The 19,540-nt window shown below is 30.9% G+C and overlaps 1 protein-coding gene across 1 annotated transcript in view; it reads left to right on the forward strand.

Annotated features, from left to right (window-relative positions):
* Positions 1-16,089: 16,089 nt before the first annotated feature.
* LOC139515342 (uncharacterized) overlaps positions 16,090-19,540 on the forward strand; it is a 58,780-nt gene continuing 55,329 nt past the window's right edge. The window contains exon 1 of the mRNA XM_071304908.1: positions 16,090-16,260. Within this exon, the coding sequence (XP_071161009.1) occupies positions 16,225-16,260 (36 nt within the window). The 5' untranslated portion in view covers positions 16,090-16,224. The remainder of the gene's footprint in view (positions 16,261-19,540) is intronic.

A 19,540-nucleotide genomic window follows, 5' to 3' on the forward strand; every position in this document is an offset into this window, starting at 1 on the left:
GTATTCAATATTTATATCAACACACAGGGTTTAGTCGTCTGCTAGGTATTCGTATTATTTCGATTAAGAGTGTTGGTGATCCCACAGATTAAATGTTGATAACATTTACGACATGAAATGGAAGCACAGACGAACGTTCACCTTATCAGACCCAGACAATTAATAAAATGAGTCGGTTAAGATATGATCTTGTCCACGCTGTTATGAAAATTATTATATATTGTTTTCTTGATAAGTTTAGATATTGTTTAGGCAATATAATAGCTATATAGATTATAAAACATTCTTTTGATATTACAATATTATTTATTGAGGGGTTTTATTGCGGTACATAATGTGTGTAAACTAAGACAAATTGAAAGAGTTGGTATTACTTTGTTTTATCAAAAAGAACGGCAAGCGTAGATATAAGTCTCTTATCTTGGGAAGGGATAAATCCTACTTTGTAAAGAATTACTCTGATTCAAACAAAAAAAATCTCATGCCATTACCAATATGCTCGAATTCTTGATTGACAACATATTTGTTACGTTTGGGGGACGTGTTTTACAACAGACTGTCGGAATTCAAATGGGAACCGATTGTGTCCCTCTTCTTGTCGACTTGTTTCTTTATTATTATAAGGCTGACTTCATACAGGAACTTCGTAGGATGAAAAATAAGAAGTTAGCAATATTCTTTAACTTTACTTTCCGCTGTATAGATGATGTTCTCTCATTAAATAATTCAAAAGTTGGTGACTATGTTGAACGCATCTATCACATCCAACTAGAGATGAAGAATACAACATATACAGTTAAGTCTGTCTCATATCTTGACTTACATTTATAATTGACAATGAGGGTCGGTTGAAGATAAACGCGATGATTTCAGCTTCCCAAATGAAAATGTCCCTTTGTAAGTAACAGCATTCCAGCAGCGCCTGCATACGGAGTATATATATCCCAAATGATACAATATTCCCGCGCTTGTATTTCCTATAATGATTTCATTGATAGAGGATTGCTGCTCACAAGGAAGCTTTAAAACCAAGTGTTCCAAACGGTGATGTTGAAATCATCCCTTCGTAAATTTTACGGACGCCATCACGACTTGGTTGATCGTTATGGAATTATCTTTTCACAGATAATATCGGATATGTTTCTTATGTTTGTAACTACAATCCCCTTCCCTTTTCATGAATCTGACCTACCGAGTTAGACTATTTACTGGGTTTGTCAAAACATAAGCAACATGACGGGTGTCACATGTGGAACAGAATCTGGCTATCCTTTCGGAGCACTTGAGATCCCCCAGTTTGTGATAGGTTTCGTGTTGCTCAGTCTTTAGTATTCTATGTTATTTCTTGTGTAATTATTTGTTTGTTTGTCATTTTTAGTCATTGCGTTGTCAGTTTTTTTTCGATTTATGAGTTTTGACTGTTCCTCTGGTATCTCTTGTCCCTCTTTTCATACAATTGAGAGGTTTAGCGCTATAAAACCATGGTCCGAACATTAACCTTTCTTAATATGAAATATTTGGTTTTATGGGAACGCAAAAACGTGGTCTAAGTACTAAACATGGTATAATCTATACACTTGCTTATCTGTCATCTATGGTCCTTTAATTCTGTGGACAATTATGATTTTTCTGTACTCTCTACATTAAACTGCCATACAATCTTATCAAGAAAAGTTTCCATATTTAATGATAAAATTATCTTTGGAAAAATCACATTGTAATTTATTTGCTGTAAATCTGTTAAATCCTTTTTCTGTGACGAAAAAGGAAAGTATGTTTGATGTACTAATATGATTGAAGCTTTACATTTTTTCCTCGACAACATAGTACGTTTCTGCAATCTAGTGTATCTAAAAGTAGTAAGTGTTCTTACGGGCTGATTTATTCATGTATTGATATGAATCTCAGTTTATGACCAAGCTCAGTAAAGACACTTCATTGTTACATTTGATTGATATACTCAACGTTCGTGTTAATTTTACATGCTGAGGCAATTTACAACGTCTTTTGTTATCTTAAGATCTGTCACACCTTACCGGATAGCACGAACGGACGCCTAACGGATGAAAATAAAAGTTGTCCGTTGACAAAATTGTTATCCGTTGGGAGTCCGTTGATGTACTGACCGAATAAAACGGACGTGTAACGGATGCATAACGGACACACACCGAATATGCAACGTATGAGAAACGGACACGTACCGGACAGAACGGATGTCGAACGTACATCCAACGAACGAGTAACGCATAAAACGGACACCTAATGGAAGCGTACCGGACAAAACGGTTTTATCTGTTATACGTCCGATAGAAGTCCGTTTCTCATCCGTTTTATCCGTTAAACGTCCGGTTGAAGTCCGTTGGTGAATTTATCTTCAAAACTTCCAACAGATGTATAACAGACACGTAACGGATACAAAACGGAAACGAAACGGACGAGTACCGTACAAAACGGACGCCTAACGGACGTTCAACGGACATTTTATCCGTTGGACGTTCGTTCAAAGTTTTGAACATGCTCAAAATTTTCCACAGGACAGAACGGACGTCGACAGATAAAACGTACGCTTAACGGACATGCAACGGATATGGACGGACGTCTAACGGATAAGAACGGACGTCTAACGGACATGAACGGATTGAAAAAAGTTATCCGTTAGGCGTCCGCTCGAGCTATCCGGTAAGGTGTGACCGAGGCTTAATGGTTACCTTTTTTGTTTTATATCTGGTCTCGCTAATTTTAATTTAAACCACCTTCTGTGTTCGTACTATGAACAGCAAATTTATTTATTTTGTAAACAAAATTTGCGTACTACTTACAACACATTTGTTTTTTATTTACCTGTGTATGCTATTTGATTTATTGGCATTTTGTCCAAGTTCATATATCGTCTTTCTAATAATCTTTACATCTCACACCCCTTTTATTGTACTACATTTGCATTTACATTGTGTCATAGATTAAATCAATTCGTTCAATGTATGTTTACGTAGATTTTGTTAAATATGTTTTTAATTGAGTAATGGCATTTCAACCGATACTTTATGGTGTGTTTTTCTAACTTACGAAACGGCAGGGACGAAATTAGGAAAAAAGCACTGATATTTGTTAATTAAAAACTACTCTTATATAGACCATGATTATGAAAATATTTAATTTTGCATTAAGCAGGCCTTTGGATGATGTGCAACATTTAAATCTATAGGCTGCACATCCTGGACTTATATTTATTGTTTAATATAGAATGAGAATAAACATTGGCTAATAAGGTCATAATCATTTAATAGGAAATACTAGTATAGAAACCTTTTTCGGGAAATATTTTCCATTATGATAAAATTTGACCATTCTAATTGAAAATGAACAAAAGAGAGCATAGTTCTTTATTAATTTTCTGGATTTGTTTCAATTCTGGTCTGTTGAACCAAGTAAATGAAGGAAGACGTTGTACAATATTGGGCAGGTACGTTAACTTTATCGGTTTTAATTACTTTATTGGCATCAGAGACAATATTTGTGATTTACAAAAGACATTCCGTCGTTTAAAGTGTATGTTTATGTTTGTTTTCATTGTAATAATACTTTTAGACATTTTCGAAAACTTATCGAAACTGTCGCTTAAACCTTTGACTAGGACGACAGGTAAACGTTTTAGATGGGTAATCACAAGATGTACAATAAGACTATTTATTTATAAAATATGTATCTAATTTGCGTTTTTTTAAAATACTGTATACAATTTGTTTTTCGTAATGATTTTTAATTTATTGGCTCTGTTTTGAAGCTGAGAATTGACTTTTAAACATTTTCAGAGGTCAAAGACTAAATACCCCAGATAAAACACCCACACATGATTTATTTAAGTTATGCAAAGTCAACGGCATTTTTATAAAATTGAAGGGAATGTTAGTGCAAGGTATATCCGACATCTTTTTAACACATTAAATGAATAATTGATGTAAATATTCCCCCTAAATGAGTGGAGTGAAAGAAAGTAAGAAAAAAATACAGGTTAGAAATACAAATTTCAAGTAGCAAGAAGCTTTTTTTGGTAATTCGAACACACTTACCCTGTTGTTTTGGTATAATAGAAAGCATCACCTATACAAATGTTTTATTGCAATGTTGTTACATCAAAACAAAGTCTAAATAAGTATTTTAAAAAATGTATCTGACGCATTGTAATGGTCCAAATCGTACACATTCAAACTCAAAAGGTTGTACCCGATTTTTTCTTTAGAAAGATTATTTTCCAAAAAAACAACTACTGCTTAAAATGACAGTTTGAATATCACAAATTATTCACGAAAAGAATTCCAAAAACTAACGAGAGTAGTTGGTGTTTCATGCTCAGATTCCGAATCGGAATCACAGATTTTTAAACTTTATAATTACGTTCATTCAAAATCGATTAACTTTTTAATAGTTGCTCTATTTGACATTTTCATTTGTTCCTTTCTAGTAACAGACAGACTATTTTCAAATACAAGATATTATAAAATCCGGTGTTATCTTATATATTATTCCGTGGATCAATCAATGTGGGGTTCTTAAGGTGGTACCTAACACTACAGGGAGATAACTCTGTAAAATCAGCTTAACGTTTTAATTACGTAGTGTTGTTAAGGTAATATTAAGCTTCTCAATGATAAAAATTAGTGTTTGTCCACCTGCTATATAACCAGTGTAATTTTACTGATAAAATGATTGGTCCAAATTTTATGAAACTTTAATATTTTTGTCAAAGAGTCGAAGTAAACACTTTGTTAAAATTTCATGAAAATGAAAAGAGTCAAATTAATTTTAGCGAAAGTGTTGGGTACCACCTTAAATGGATTGTTTATAACATAAGTTATTTCGAAAGTTTTCAAATGTTATTAATAACATAGTATATAGCGCTACTTACTCAGTTCCTTATTAGTTACTTTGATAAAAGTCAGTATATGTTTTCTTAAGCTCATCAGATGTTATGTATGATTTTCATCTTAGTTGAATTGTCTTTCTTTGAACGAAAAATTTCATATAAACACCGAAATAATATTATGTCAGTGGAAATAAGTAGAAATAAATACAATATGCACATTAAATTGAAAAAAAACTAATTTCAGAAGTACAGTTGCGTAAAACTTTGAAAAATAATATATCAAGTTGTGAGAATATGTACATTTCATCTGTTAATTAAAAGTTTGTTTTGCGATCAGAAAATCGAATTCAAAATGTGAAGCACGATCTGTTTCCTCTCCTGGATCACTTGATATCACAACGGTTATAAGTAGTTTTCGATATTCTTTAGTTTACTATGTAGCGTTTTGTAAAATATTATTTGTTAAGTCGTCTGCATTTTTCTTAATTGCAGTTGTTTTTTTTTCGTGCTTTATTAACAGTTTTTTTTTAAATTATGTTTTAAAGGTTTATCAATTTTCGAGATGTTATAATGTCCAACAATTTCAAAATGCATATAAATTTATATTGAGATTCTAAATGCGCTTGTTTTGGTATACTGAATAATAAATACAGTATGTTTTAAATAGGGACATCTGCTGTGCCCATTTCTACGAAAGTCCTGACAAGGAATGCAAAGGTAAGAAAAATTATGAACTATAATGCATGAATTCATATCAGCTGATTGTCAGTTTTTGATCGAAAGTAATCCGTAATATTATATATTTAATTGTGATCATATATCGCAAAGAAAAATACAGCAAAAAACAGAAATTTGTCAATTAGACCTGCTTTGAAATGATAGTTTCACTTGCATGTTTACTAGGTAGCATTTCTTTAAGCTATGGAGATTCTGTATATCGCTCAGATATAGGAATTTGCATTTAACTAAGTGTTTCCAACCTATTACAGACCATGACTGTATTTATATGAATCACAGTTACGTGTCACGGTACTTGTCTACCCCAAATTCACGTATTTGGTTTTGATGTTATATTTGTTATTCTCGGGGGATTTTTTCTGATGCTTGGTCCGTTTTTGTGTGTGTTACATTGTAGTGTTGTGTCGTTGTTCTCCTCTTATATTTAATACGTTTTCCTCAGTTTTAGTTTATTACCCTGATTTTGTTTTTTGTCCATGGATTTATGAGTTTGAACAGCGGTATACTACTGTTGCCTTTATTTAATGCCTCAATTCAGCAAAGATTCATCTAAACAATATCCTTTTATACAAAATTTTAATAACATTTTAAGGTATTTAGACGATGGTTTCGATCTCACTAATGACGACTTCAGTATGTACACTAAATAGATTTTATCCTGTCGACTTTACTTTAAATAAAAATAATACTAACAATGAACACACTCCTTTCAGAATTTGATATCGTTATACAAAACAATAAGCTTTTGTTTAAATTTACAAAAGAGATGATTTTTCATTTCATATTGTTAATATTCTTTTTTAGATGATAAATTTCTTTTTGAACCATCATATTGTGTTATGATATAACTCTCAACTTGTTCGATTAGCTCGTTTATGGAGCAACGTTTTTTTTCCATTAAAACGAAAGAAATATTCGCATATGATAAAAAAAAGTTACATCATGAATATAGTTTCGATATCACGAATGTGTCAACATTTTTACTAAATTTTATAATCACTTCTATGACATCATTCCGAGATATAAATTAATGTGCAGATCTTTCATATATTGACGTATTTCACGTGAAATCGTTAGTAGTAATATTCTCTAAAAACACAAAAATGTCGTCACACATCAGGTATGCCTATATCTTTACAAATTTTACCGAAAATGAACATCAAATTAGAACTAAATTATCTGATTTAAAAGAGAAGACGTGGTGTGATTGTTTTTACAAAAAGAGAACGTCAAAATCATCGTGTATTTTTGTGAAGTTGATACGATACTCTTGATAAGGAAGTATTTCCAGAAGGTAAAAGGTTACTGTAGCCGGAAACTACATATGACATATACTTTATGTATCAGTTTCGGATTCTTTTTATTTTTCAACTTTAAATATTTTATTTCACTACTGGTTGTAAACAATGTCCCTTAGCGCTACAACAAGGACGGTAAGGTTCCTCCCTGTGTTATTAATTGCTTATAACTGTTTCGGATTTTTACTGTTGTTATTAACTATGTGGAAAACAAATGGACAAAGGGCCTTGACTTTGGCAATTTTAGACTGAACATTACTGTTTGTTTTACTTACATCAAATGAGATATTTGTAGTTTGTAAATATTAAATTTTAAATTCCATGAATAATATTTAAACATGATTTTGTATTCCAGAATGTAATATTGGATACACGTCTGAAAATGGTTCAATGTGTTCCAAATGTCCAATGCCATACTATGGATTCCACTGTGCTTTTAAATGTAATTGTGAGAGTGAAGAAATGTAAGTAGAGAGTTACACTCTTAAAACTTTGAATTTTTGAAATACTAAGGCTTTTCTACTTCAGGAATAGATTACCTTAGCTGTATTTGACAAAACTTTCGGTCCTCAATGCTCTTTAACTTCGTACTTTATTTGGCCTTTTTAACATTTTTTGATTCGAGCGTCACTGATGAGTCTTTTGTAGAATTTATACCAACATTTTCCTTTTTTATTGTTCATTTACTTGCCTTGTTTGTTATGTTTTATTTGCTCCTTTTTACAGATAGATTTTAATCTTATTTTATGTTATATTGATTTAAGGTAGCACAATACAAAGATTTCATAACTCCAAATCCCAAGTTTTAACATGCTGTAACTTTCTTAACAATGCTTGAAAATTTATAAAAGTGGTAGTTTTGGATAGCTAACAGATTACTCTTTCCAATTAATGCAATGTTAGTATTATGCAATCAATTATAATGTTAACTGTGTCTAAAATATTTTTTCACCAAATTTCCACTTCCAAATGAATGTAGCCTCTGCATAGGTATTCCTAGAGGGTTGATTTTATTATAATTTATTCAAGTGAACTGACCGAGACTTTGCCACTAATTACATAATAATTGATTACATAATGATTGCATAATAAAAATATTGCATTCATATAAAAAATTAATCTTTTATCTATCTATATATACCTCTTTTATTATTTTTTATGCATTCATAAGAAAGTTACATCATTTTAAAGGTTAGTGATTGGAAGTAAAAAAATCTTTGTATTGTGCTACCTTATTAACTTATCGATAATAAAAATAACAGAACCTAGACATAATTGAAATCCAGTATGATAAGTCACGGATTTCAAATTGAATGTAAAATAAAAAGGTATCAGTAGGAAATACTGTTTACATACATTTAATAACCATAGATTGTCGTTGGATGTTGTAAAACTCTGCGAATCATTTCTATCAGTTAGACAGGATTTATGAATGAAACTTAACAAAAGAATTTGAAACTAACGGTATGATATGAACTTTACTGATAAAGTTACATTGGTATCGTTGATTTAATTAGTGAATATAATGAACTTCAAACTGATTTGAAAAAAAGGAAATAAAGTAAAACATGTTACATAAAAAGTACAAATAAAAATGGTTTTGTTTTCGTTTCTGTTTTGTATTGCTTGTGTTATTTTTTGACATACATCTCAACCCATTCAAAAGAAAATTAATATTTTTGCTTCTGTCATTTCAAATTGATTACAACATAAATTTTTTTTTTCAAATTATACACTCAGTTCTTTTTTCATTAAAGTAAATATGTAGTATCCATACTATTTACGTCACTAAATATCAAAACATAATACAGTATTGAAAAGCTCTCATTCAAACGTGCATACAAAATTCCTTTTCAAATAAACAAGAATATAGATAACTTTGTAAAGTTTATATGGAAATGCAAGAACAACTCCATCAGTTTGAGCAACGTGTCTGTCTGAAATGCACTCATTTTGCATTATATATACATCTTTACTCCAGACCGAACAACAAGCTATGAAGGGCCCCAAAAAGAAGTAGTGTAAAACCAATTTAACAAAAAAACAAACAGTATAATCTATATATAAAAATGAGAAACGAAAACAGTTATGAACCACATAAACAAACGACAGAGTCAGTTTGTTTGATTAAAACTTGTCCATCTTATTCGTAGATGCAACACTGTGTTAGGATGTGGTGAGTTTAACATATACCTTAAGATCAATTTTATCATTTACATTTTTGTTTCGCCTGTGCATGCTTTGAATTCAGCGTATATCAAATGTGCTTGAGTAATGCTTTTCATATTTTTCGTCAATACTTAAATTTCAAACTTCGAATAATCACCTCATTAGTTAGTTTACTTTGAATAGTGTAGAAAATATAATCTGAAATATTAATTCGATGACATTTATGCAGCTACTCTTTTCAACCACTGACTGTTGCTTTTAAAAGATATGTCATTTTTATATCATGAAGTGGAATTTTGTTTCCTGTTTCTGATTTTGCATTTATAGCTTTAATAACAGGATATATGTATGTACAAAATTAGGGACTGGTAGATAAGTGTATATAATTAGTTATCAAAGGATCCTCATAATTTGAAACACAAGACGCCCGTTCAGTCTACATAACACTCATCATTGACGCTCAGATCAAAATTGCTAAAATCCAAACAAGTATAAAAAAAATGAGATGTGGTCTGCTTGCCAATAAAAAGTAAAATCACAAAAATACTGAACTTAGAGGAAGATCAATTGGGAAAGTCCATAATCACATGGCAAAATCAACTCTTCACAAGAGACTACATGGCACAGACAGTAACAACTATAGTTTACCGGACGACCTTCAACAATGAACAAAACCCATACCGTATAATCAGCAATAAAAGGTACACTGCTAATACTCATATATATGTAAGAGTAATATACACGATGTCATTGGTTTTGTGTTTGATTAAATAATACTCTATAACAGTACATTTGCACCTTTCTGTTAAAAAACGGAATCAATACAAAGTACTATCCGAAGATCAATAATGAATCCACAGAAATAGGCTTAATGCATGTGGTGTTTGACATAACATTATTAGTACAAAATGCTGAATAAGGACACAGTATTTAATCGATATGCAAATTTTGTAAATCGATTAAGAAGAGAGAAATAAAGGTAACACATAGAAATTCGGGAATTAGCACAGCAGGTTCTACATTGGCCATGATGTAAGCATGATATTGGAAAGAAGTGAAAATAGACATAAGCTTAAATCCTAGACAATAAGACGATGCAAAGGTCTAAATGATGTTAACCATTATATGAATTCAAGTTTTTAAACTTTAGTTTTAACTCTGGTATTACCAATACCTCTATATTCACGACCATTAATGTGGTTCAACAAAAGTTTTGAAAACATCAATTAAATTAAAAACCACCTTTGAAGTCATTTTGACTCGAAAGCTCTAATGCTACAAATTTTTGTTTGGCATTTTATCTTTTTCTTTTTATTTCCATCTGTGTTAAGTTGAAAATCTACTACAAACATGTCCTCTGTGTAGGTTATAAAAAATATACTAACGCTTAAAGATCTTTTAAATCATTTCAGAATAATGTTTGGAATATAATTAATTCAATACTTTCTACATATGAAAATGCCCGTATCAAGTACGAAATATGAGAGTTGTTGTCCATTTGTTTGATGTGTATGAGATTTTGACTTTGCCATTTGATTGTGGAATTTCCCTTTTGAATTTGTCTCGGAGCTCAGTATTGTTGTGATTTTACTTTTTACAGAAAGAATATTAAATCGAATGTACAATTTTACAGAAAATAAAGCAAAAAAAAACAAAAAAAACAATCAAGTTCACTTACTGCCTGAAATTATGTTTTGCAATAGGTTGAATGATCAATACTAGATTTTAGGAAATTATCTTACTGTCGAAAAGTTTCATGCAATAACATAATGCCTAGGCGTCTGATTATTGATTAGGAATTAAGCTTATTGTCTAATTTTAGTCATTGCCGCTAACACACATTACCGAACCACTCATCCAAACATAATTCAACGTATCAGTTGATACTCATCTTGTATACTAAAACAAGATTTTAGCTGCCTGTACATGACTGTGTAACAAGATTTTATTTTTCTTATAATTTTATTATTATCAAGTTCTTCAAGAAAAAGAAGAGGACGGTCAAGTTATTTACTATGCTGGTTCGGCTGGTTTGTTTGTTATTGTAATTCTTCTTGGAATTATTCTATATAGAGTAAACAATAAATGTTCTCATAGACAAAGAGTATCTGGGAAGAAAAAACATGGAAGCTATAATCCTACAGAAGAGACAATAGAAATGGATAGGTATGAATCCATCGATGATCTACAACTTGAAGACCTTAATCTAAGAACTGTTCATCCTAGTTTGTCTGTCCGAAGGTATTTTGTACAACAACAATGTAATGTAAATCTAGATACGCATTACAGAGATTCAACGGAGGGTCAGAATGAAAGTCGAATGGAAGATGAAGGGTACCTACATTCTTATCAACCGATACAAGAGGCAAACATTTATAAGCATGAATATGAAGCGATTGGTGTTTTAAATGTCACAAAAGAAGATTATATTCATACAACTCACTGTTGAGACACAATAAACATGACTTTCATGAGTTATAAAAATAAAATCTGAGCTGAAACCCTCTGAAGGTAATGGCATTGTGTCTTTTGTGTTAAACCAAGATGAATGTTCGTCACTTAATTAATTTTTAAACATGTACTATGTAATAAAATAATGCATTCTTAGGGTATGAATACTTCACCGATTTTAATGTGATGTGCCTAAAATTGTTTTGTTATAATATTTCCATGTGAAATGTTTAGTATTTTGGCCTGAATTAAAAGTACATTTAGAGCCAATTTAACCCTTCCCAAACTTACTGCTTCCACCTGGATAAGGTACAATGTAATATCATATTAAACTATAACGAAATTGTGTCTGCTCCGATTTTTCAAACCTATCTTTCTTTGGCATTGATAAAAGCAGCACGTGGCGATTATTGATTCAATTCAAAAAGATTATATTTAAATTATAACCTTAACATATTCAAAACCAATTTATCAATTTATCAAACTTGATTATTTGATTGTCTCCATACTAAGGACTATGCGATATATTGTTATGTTAAGGTTTTATCGGTGAAGAAAACCAGATTGGCCGGAAAGAACAAACGACATTTAGCAGAGCACTGCTCAATTAAACTAGGAGTCCAATGCATATGCACATGCCACGTAAAAGGTTTGAAATCTCCGCCAGTGTAGACGGTCTAGTTAATATACAATGGACGAACTACTTAGAACACGCGACTGCCGATGACATATTTTAACTATTTTTGTCATACAATACCTGTCATAGTACTAACTTTTACTTGGCAGGAAAGTAAATTAAATAAAACAGGTTTTCTGTTCCCTTTATTTCATACTTGTAACTTTGTTATTATGAGTAAAAGAGAGATGAAAGATAAAAGAGGAATATTCAAATTTATAAAAAAAAAAATGACATGACAATGGCAAAAACGGATTAACAACAAACAACTATAGTATACACATCACATGATACAAAACTATAGACTCAGCAACACGACCACCCCTCTGCAACAAACAATTTTAGTAAAAACACACCTGGAGTGATTCAGGTGCTCCTTAGGGAAGAATTTACAGATATTGATCCTCATGAGGCTTGTGTGGTTTTGCGCATGTAAGTTCCGTCCGGGTAATACATCTAATTCGTTAGGTCAAGAGAGAAAAGCACGGTTTTTTTGTTACGACAATTTCGATATATCCGTCGTCATCTGTGAAACAAATATTCCCTGACGGTCAAGCAATTCATGGTGGCGTCTATCAATTTTTTGAATTGGATGATTTCAGCTTTATAATTGAAAAGCTACCTTGTAAGCAGCAACCCTCTATCAAGGAATTTCTCATAGGAACTACAAATCCGGTGATATATACTTAATATACAGGCGCTTCTGGAATGTTCTTACATAGAAATGAAGTTTACAATTGAGAAACTGAAATCCTCTTTTAATCGCAACATTATGTTCTCAAATGACCATTATTATCAATTTTAAGGTCAAAATAAGAGTCAGACTTAACTGTATCGTTTGTATCCGTTATTTAATGTTCAATGGATTGGACAGATGCGTTAAACATAGTCACCAAACTTCGAAATTTATAGCGAGAGGACATTATATTTATGACGGAACGTAAAGTTAAGTAAAAAGATAGGAAAGCTAACTTCTTTTGTTCTAAGTTATTTGTTCCTATATGGAGTCAGTCTCATATTAATAAAGGAACAAGTAATATTAAGATTAGTTACGCATTTTCAGTTAATAAAAAAAGGATGCAAACATTGGAAAGTAAAACAATGGAGCCGTGATGAAAATGTATTTCGTTTACTGATTCTAGTTAAGAGAACTAGTGTATCGAACATGTACTGATCAAGCAACTGAAAAAGATTTTGACATTTTTCTTTGTGGTAAATTCAGACATTTCAAAGTTGTATAGTTTAAAATGACCGTTACAGAAGTAAAACCCGTTACAAGTGTCTGCACACACAAAAAGCATTAAAAACATTATTCTAAGAACCATACATATTAAAACTTAAAGCACAATAAAAAAAAATAGTGTAGTCGAACACATTGTAAATTTGAATAACATCTACTATCAGGGTCTAGATAGTGGGTCCCTAATTTCCTTACTTTTTTATGTTTTAGATAATGTTAGTCTTTTTTTTCATTTAATTTGCCCATTATATTCTTTGTTGTATATTTAATATCTAACTATTCTCTTATAAATACTTTTTTCTTATTTTTGTCCATTTTTCCCTATTCAATATTTTGAATGGTTCGGAGCAGGGCATTTTCATTTTCAGACCTTTTATGAATGGCCATTAAATTTTGAGTTTTTTTTCCCAAGATCATGCAATATGCGGAATTGGTATCAAAACATTACAGCAAATGTTGGCCTCTTTCTTTCAAGCAAATGTGTTTTGTTTATGATTCTCTACCTGTAGTTTCTTGCTTAGTTTGAATTTCATGCTCGTTGGAACAAAGAAAACACAAAACAAGATAAATATGCAATAACTTTCTTCCCCGTTGTTTTACAGTTAATTATCAATTATCAATTGTGCATTTATGTTAGTGTTATCGTGGATCTAATATTATTAATTTTAGTTTTATTAAGAAAAACATGAATAAATGTCATGTCACTGAGCATCCTAATACATTTATTATATATCTCTTACTCCCCGGGATCTCTTAAAACAAGAATTGCTATCTTTTCCTTTTCTGTTTGTAACGTTCCGGAAAAAATATCAATAACCGATATTCAACTGCGTCTTATAAGTTCAAAGGAATTTTGATCTAAAAATAGAAAATGAATAACCAAGTATTTTCTTTCTTGTCGAGCAACAAGGGAAGGTCTATTAACAGGACAGATAAAACCAGGACAGTTATTTTCGATACGTTTTTATCTGTAACTTTTGTTTTACTCAATATATTGTTAAAATTTAAATTGTATAATAAAGAACATGGTATTTACTTATATTATTAAGAACAAACGACGAAACACAATGTTCTTTAACAAATTAGCTACGCTGATAGAAGTTTCAACGACAAACTAAGACATATTTAAACATAAAAATTCTAAATTATTAAAATGTTGACTACCTGTTTTCTGGTGTTTCTGAAAAGTGAAAATCAATAGTGAGTTCTACTTTTAAATTGAAATTTTTATCCAATATAAATTACTGTACTGCTTGACCAATAAAAAACGTGTTTAAATTAATTTAGAAAGCAGAGCGACTATACCTTGACCAGAGATGTGCTCACTGTTAAATGAAGTGGGACCAATTGTCCATTTACCAATTCACTAAATAATTTTTCTGATTCCTCATTAATTAATCATTTTTAATCAAAAATTTACAAATTTCAAACTGAACACTTTGAATAGAATAAAAAAAATCTTTGAGAATTCTTCACTTCTTCCTATGTAATAGTACTATCCTGGCAAATTTGTTTTTAATTTATAGTTTAAATTTATTTTTAATGATTTAGTCCTAATTATCATTTTTAAAAAAGCCAGATAAGTTAATAAATATACTATTTTATTTATGATTAAAAATAATGTTTATTTCTGCCATTTATAAAACATGTAGCATATTAAGCTGATGTCCAGCTGATAATTCAAACGGAGTAGGCTACTGTCCTGGCAGATTTTTTTGTCGTTAATGAATTAAATAACCATATCATTTTATATTTTCTCAAAGCTTATGTTCTAAACTTTTAAATGAACTAACATTTGTTTACCAGAAATTTATTTTGAAGAAGATATTTAAACTTAATATTTTGATTTTGAACAAATTCAACAAAATTTCTAACATAAAATTCTTCTGTCCTGGCAGATTTTTTTAACTTTAAAAGACGAAAAAAATATTAATTCATAGGTTTTTAGATAGATTATTCCATAATCTTTATAATCATACAAAAATATTATGCCAGACAGTTGTACTGAAGAAAATATAACAATTATAGGTAAACTCTTCTCGACAATTTCAGCCATTTGTTTCTTAAAATTTAGCGGAGTAGGCTACTGTCCTGGCAGATTTTTTTGGTGTTAATGACATAAAAGTTCATATAATTTTATATTTTCATAAAGCTTATATTCTAAACTTTCCAATGAACTAAATTTGTTTACCAGACATTTATTTTAAAGAAGATATTCAACTTTGTATTTGTATTTTGAAATAATTTCAACAAAATTTCCAACGTGAAAGGCTACTGTCCTGGCAGATTTTTTTACCTTTAAAAGCTGAAAAAAATATTAAATTATAGATTTTTAGAATGAATATTTCATAATCTTTATAATCATACAAAAATATTATGCCAGACAGTTGTTTTGGGAAAAATATTTCAATTATAAGTAAACTTTTCTCGGCAATTTCAGCCATTTTTTTGATAAAATTAAACTGTCCTGGCAGATTTTTTTTAACTTAGTTATTATTTATTTTTATATTTTTTGCAAATACTATAAGTAAATACCATGTTCTTTATTATGCAATTTAAATTTTAACAATATGTTGAGTAAAACAAAAGTTACAGATAAAAACGTATCGAAAATAACTGCCCTGGTTTTATCTGTCCTGTTTATAGACCTTCCCGAGCAACAATCCAAAACGAAAGTAACATGAACATTTTAGAAGCTTTTGATGGTAGAGACTAACAAAACTGGTTCAAGGGAAGTGATGACAGCAAATAATGAAGTGCTCGTTACTGGAAAAAGAAATACAGCAGCATGAAGTCAATATTTATTAAGTTACTAGTGTCATTTGTAAGTCGATAAAAATTTCTGTCACTAAGTCTTGCCTTCTTCTTCTTCTTCTTCTTCTTTAAGGTCAACAAGGCTTCAATACTGAAGAATACATGTTGTTGCGCATGCGTGATTGACAAAAATTTATACAAAATTTATAAAAATATTTTATAACAATTGGAGTGTTTGTATTTACAGATTGTGATTAAAAATATATGTACATGTTTTGTTTAAATTTGTTTATTTGAAGCTAGAGAGAACAGCTGGTGTTAGCTGATCTCTAAAGCTGTCTACAGTGGTGGTTTCAATTACAGTTTGTGGTAGTAAATTCCATTGAATAATTGTTCGCGGGAAGTATGACCATTTGTATGTGTCCTTGGAAGTTTGGATATGTCTGTATGTCTGAGTATGATTTTGTCTTGTTCTGCTGTCTGTTTGTTCAAGAATATGCGATGGAATGGCAACAAGACAATGTATTACTTTATAAAATAAAATAAGTCTGGTTTTTAAGCGTCTCTCAGCTAGTGGTGGCCATTTCAGCTGATTTAGCATGTTTGTGACACTGCTCGTGTAATCGAGATCAACTGTTCAATTCAATATGGTGAGGGTACACAAAAACGTAGTTGATTAAGGTAATTTATACTCTTAAATTAATGCAATAGTGAAACAAATTTGCAATATATAAAATCAAAGTTTATAGGTTATGTGTTTAGAAACAAGTAAAGTTTGGAGTTTAGTATGACGTCCATTATCACTGAACAACTGAAGTTTATATATTTGTTGAGGGGCCAGCTTAAGATCGCGTCCGGGTTCGAGAATTTCTCGCTGCATTGAAGACCTGTTGGTGACCTTCTGCTGTTGTCTCTTCTATGGTCGAGTTGTTGACTCTTTGACACATTCCCCATTTTCATTCTCAATTTTACACATTGACTTTATGTTAATTTTCTTTAGAAATCTATATAACAGGCCGGGAGAGATCCTTATATTATACTCATTTATATGCACAGGTTTCTTATTATAGGATGTATACATAATTAAAGGATATATACATATTATTCGTGTTAGTAACAAAGTTTTAGATTTTAACCTGAGAAATTTATGTATTACTGAAAAATTATTACACCAGGGTTTTCGATATCACAAACTAGTCAAGACATTTACTAAATTTTATCATCGGCACAAGGACTTCATTCGTAAATATAGCTCAACATGTAGACTTCTTATACGTTCAGGTATTTCATATTCAATCTTCTATGGTTATATTCTTATAAAACACAAAAATGTCAGTATTCACCTCAGAAGCTAACAAAACCTTTAAATAGACTTATTAATAAGGGATATAATTACGAATGTAGGACAGAAAGTCACAGGACAAAAAGTCACAGGACAAAAAGTCACAGGACAAAAAGTCACGGACAAAAAGTCACAGGACAAAAAGTCACAATTCATTTTTTCTGATTATTTTCTTTGAATAAAAACTGCTTATTTCTAGAAAAATATTTTGTCTTTTTCTTGAACTATTGTATATAAACCAACTTTGTTAACAAAATTTATCCAAAAAATATCAAAGATGATGAAATAATTGTTAAAACAAAATGTTAAAATGGCTTGGCACTTAAATGGCTTCATGGTGCAAAGAAATATATCTTTTGCATGATTAGAATTAAATAAATCTTGATTTTTCAAGTATAATGACACATTTCCTAAACTTTAATATGAATATCTATAATACTAAAATTACGTGGTCCAATTTGTCAGCCGTCATCGGGTAAAAACGACAAATCAAAGAATTCAACTCTATATATAACTAATATAGGACAATGGTATAGATTAAAAATTACACCACTCCAGACCCTTTTGTTTTCCACATAATTAATATTGCCAATAATTAACAAGTTCAGGGTCGAATCCGATACCGATACCAATAGTATATTCACCTGTTAGCTATTATCTTATCTGTACATTCCGCATTTGACAGGCGCACCACCAAACGGTGTATTTAGGATTTTGCTATATACACGGGTCATAATCAAAAGGCTGACACTACTAAATTCAATCATTGTCAAATTGTTCCCCATTGTAGTTTTATTCAGCAACCAGCAAGACTTTCTAAGATAACTAATATAGGACAGTGCTGTTGATTAAAAAATACTCCATTCCTGGATAGCCAGGACCTCTTGTTTTCCAAATAATTAATATTACCAATAATTGATAAGTTCCAGGTCGACGGGTTCAAACAGAAAGATTTGAAAGCAGAGAAAATTGTGTATCTTATAATCGACATGACTTTATCAGATGACAATACCAATTACTAAAATAAGGCTTAGGCATAGTTATATAATTTAATTCAGTCACGGACCCACGATATCACGGGTGTGTACTTGTATGTATTAAAAAGTAAATATTTCAAGATATTTCTCTTATATATTCAAACAATTGTCGACAAATTATTTGTGACTTTTTGTCCTGTAACTTTTTGTCCTACCAAGTTTGTGACTTTATGTCCTGTGACTTTTTGTCCTGTGAGTTTTTGTCCTGTGACTTTCTGTCCGTTTATCATAATTACGACTCTGCTGTCAGGTCAATAAAGATTGCATATTTTGGCTTTAATATAGGGTCTTTGCATCGGAACTGAACACATTTATTTAAAAGCCAGTTGTTAGCATGAGATGGGTTATGTTCTTCTCATATATGTTATGATCGTTGGTATGATACATAAACCCTAACCGGAGGGAGTGTGCCTGATATCCATATGATGAAGGCATAATTTTTCAATCAGTTTAGTTGAGGTCTGGAGCTGACATGTCAGTTAACTGCTAGTAGTTTGTTTATTGTCACTTTGTTTATTTTCTTTTGTTATATCTTCTGACATTAGACTCGAACTTCTCTTGAACTTAATTTAATGTGCAAATTGTTATGCGTTTACTTTTCTACATTTGCTAGAGGTATAGGGGAGGGTTGAGATTTCATAAACATGTTTAACCCCGCCGCATTTTTGTGCCTGTCCAAAATCAGGAGCCTCTGGCCTTTATTAGTCTGCATTATTTTTAACTTTAGTTTCTTGTGTATATTAGTATGGCGTTCATTATCACTGATCTGGTATATATAGATATAGTTACGATACTGTTGTCAGGTCATTAAAGATTGCATATTTTGGCTTTAACATTGATTCACTGATAGAGTCTTTGCATCGGAACTAAACACATTTATTTCTAAAAAAAACAGTTGTTGGCATGACACGGGTTATGTTCTTCTCATATATTTTATGATAGTATGATACTAAACCCCTAACGGGAGGGAT

Source organism: Mytilus edulis, chromosome 3, assembly GCF_963676685.1.
Source record: "Mytilus edulis chromosome 3, xbMytEdul2.2, whole genome shotgun sequence".
NCBI lineage: Eukaryota > Metazoa > Mollusca > Bivalvia > Mytilida > Mytilidae > Mytilus > Mytilus edulis.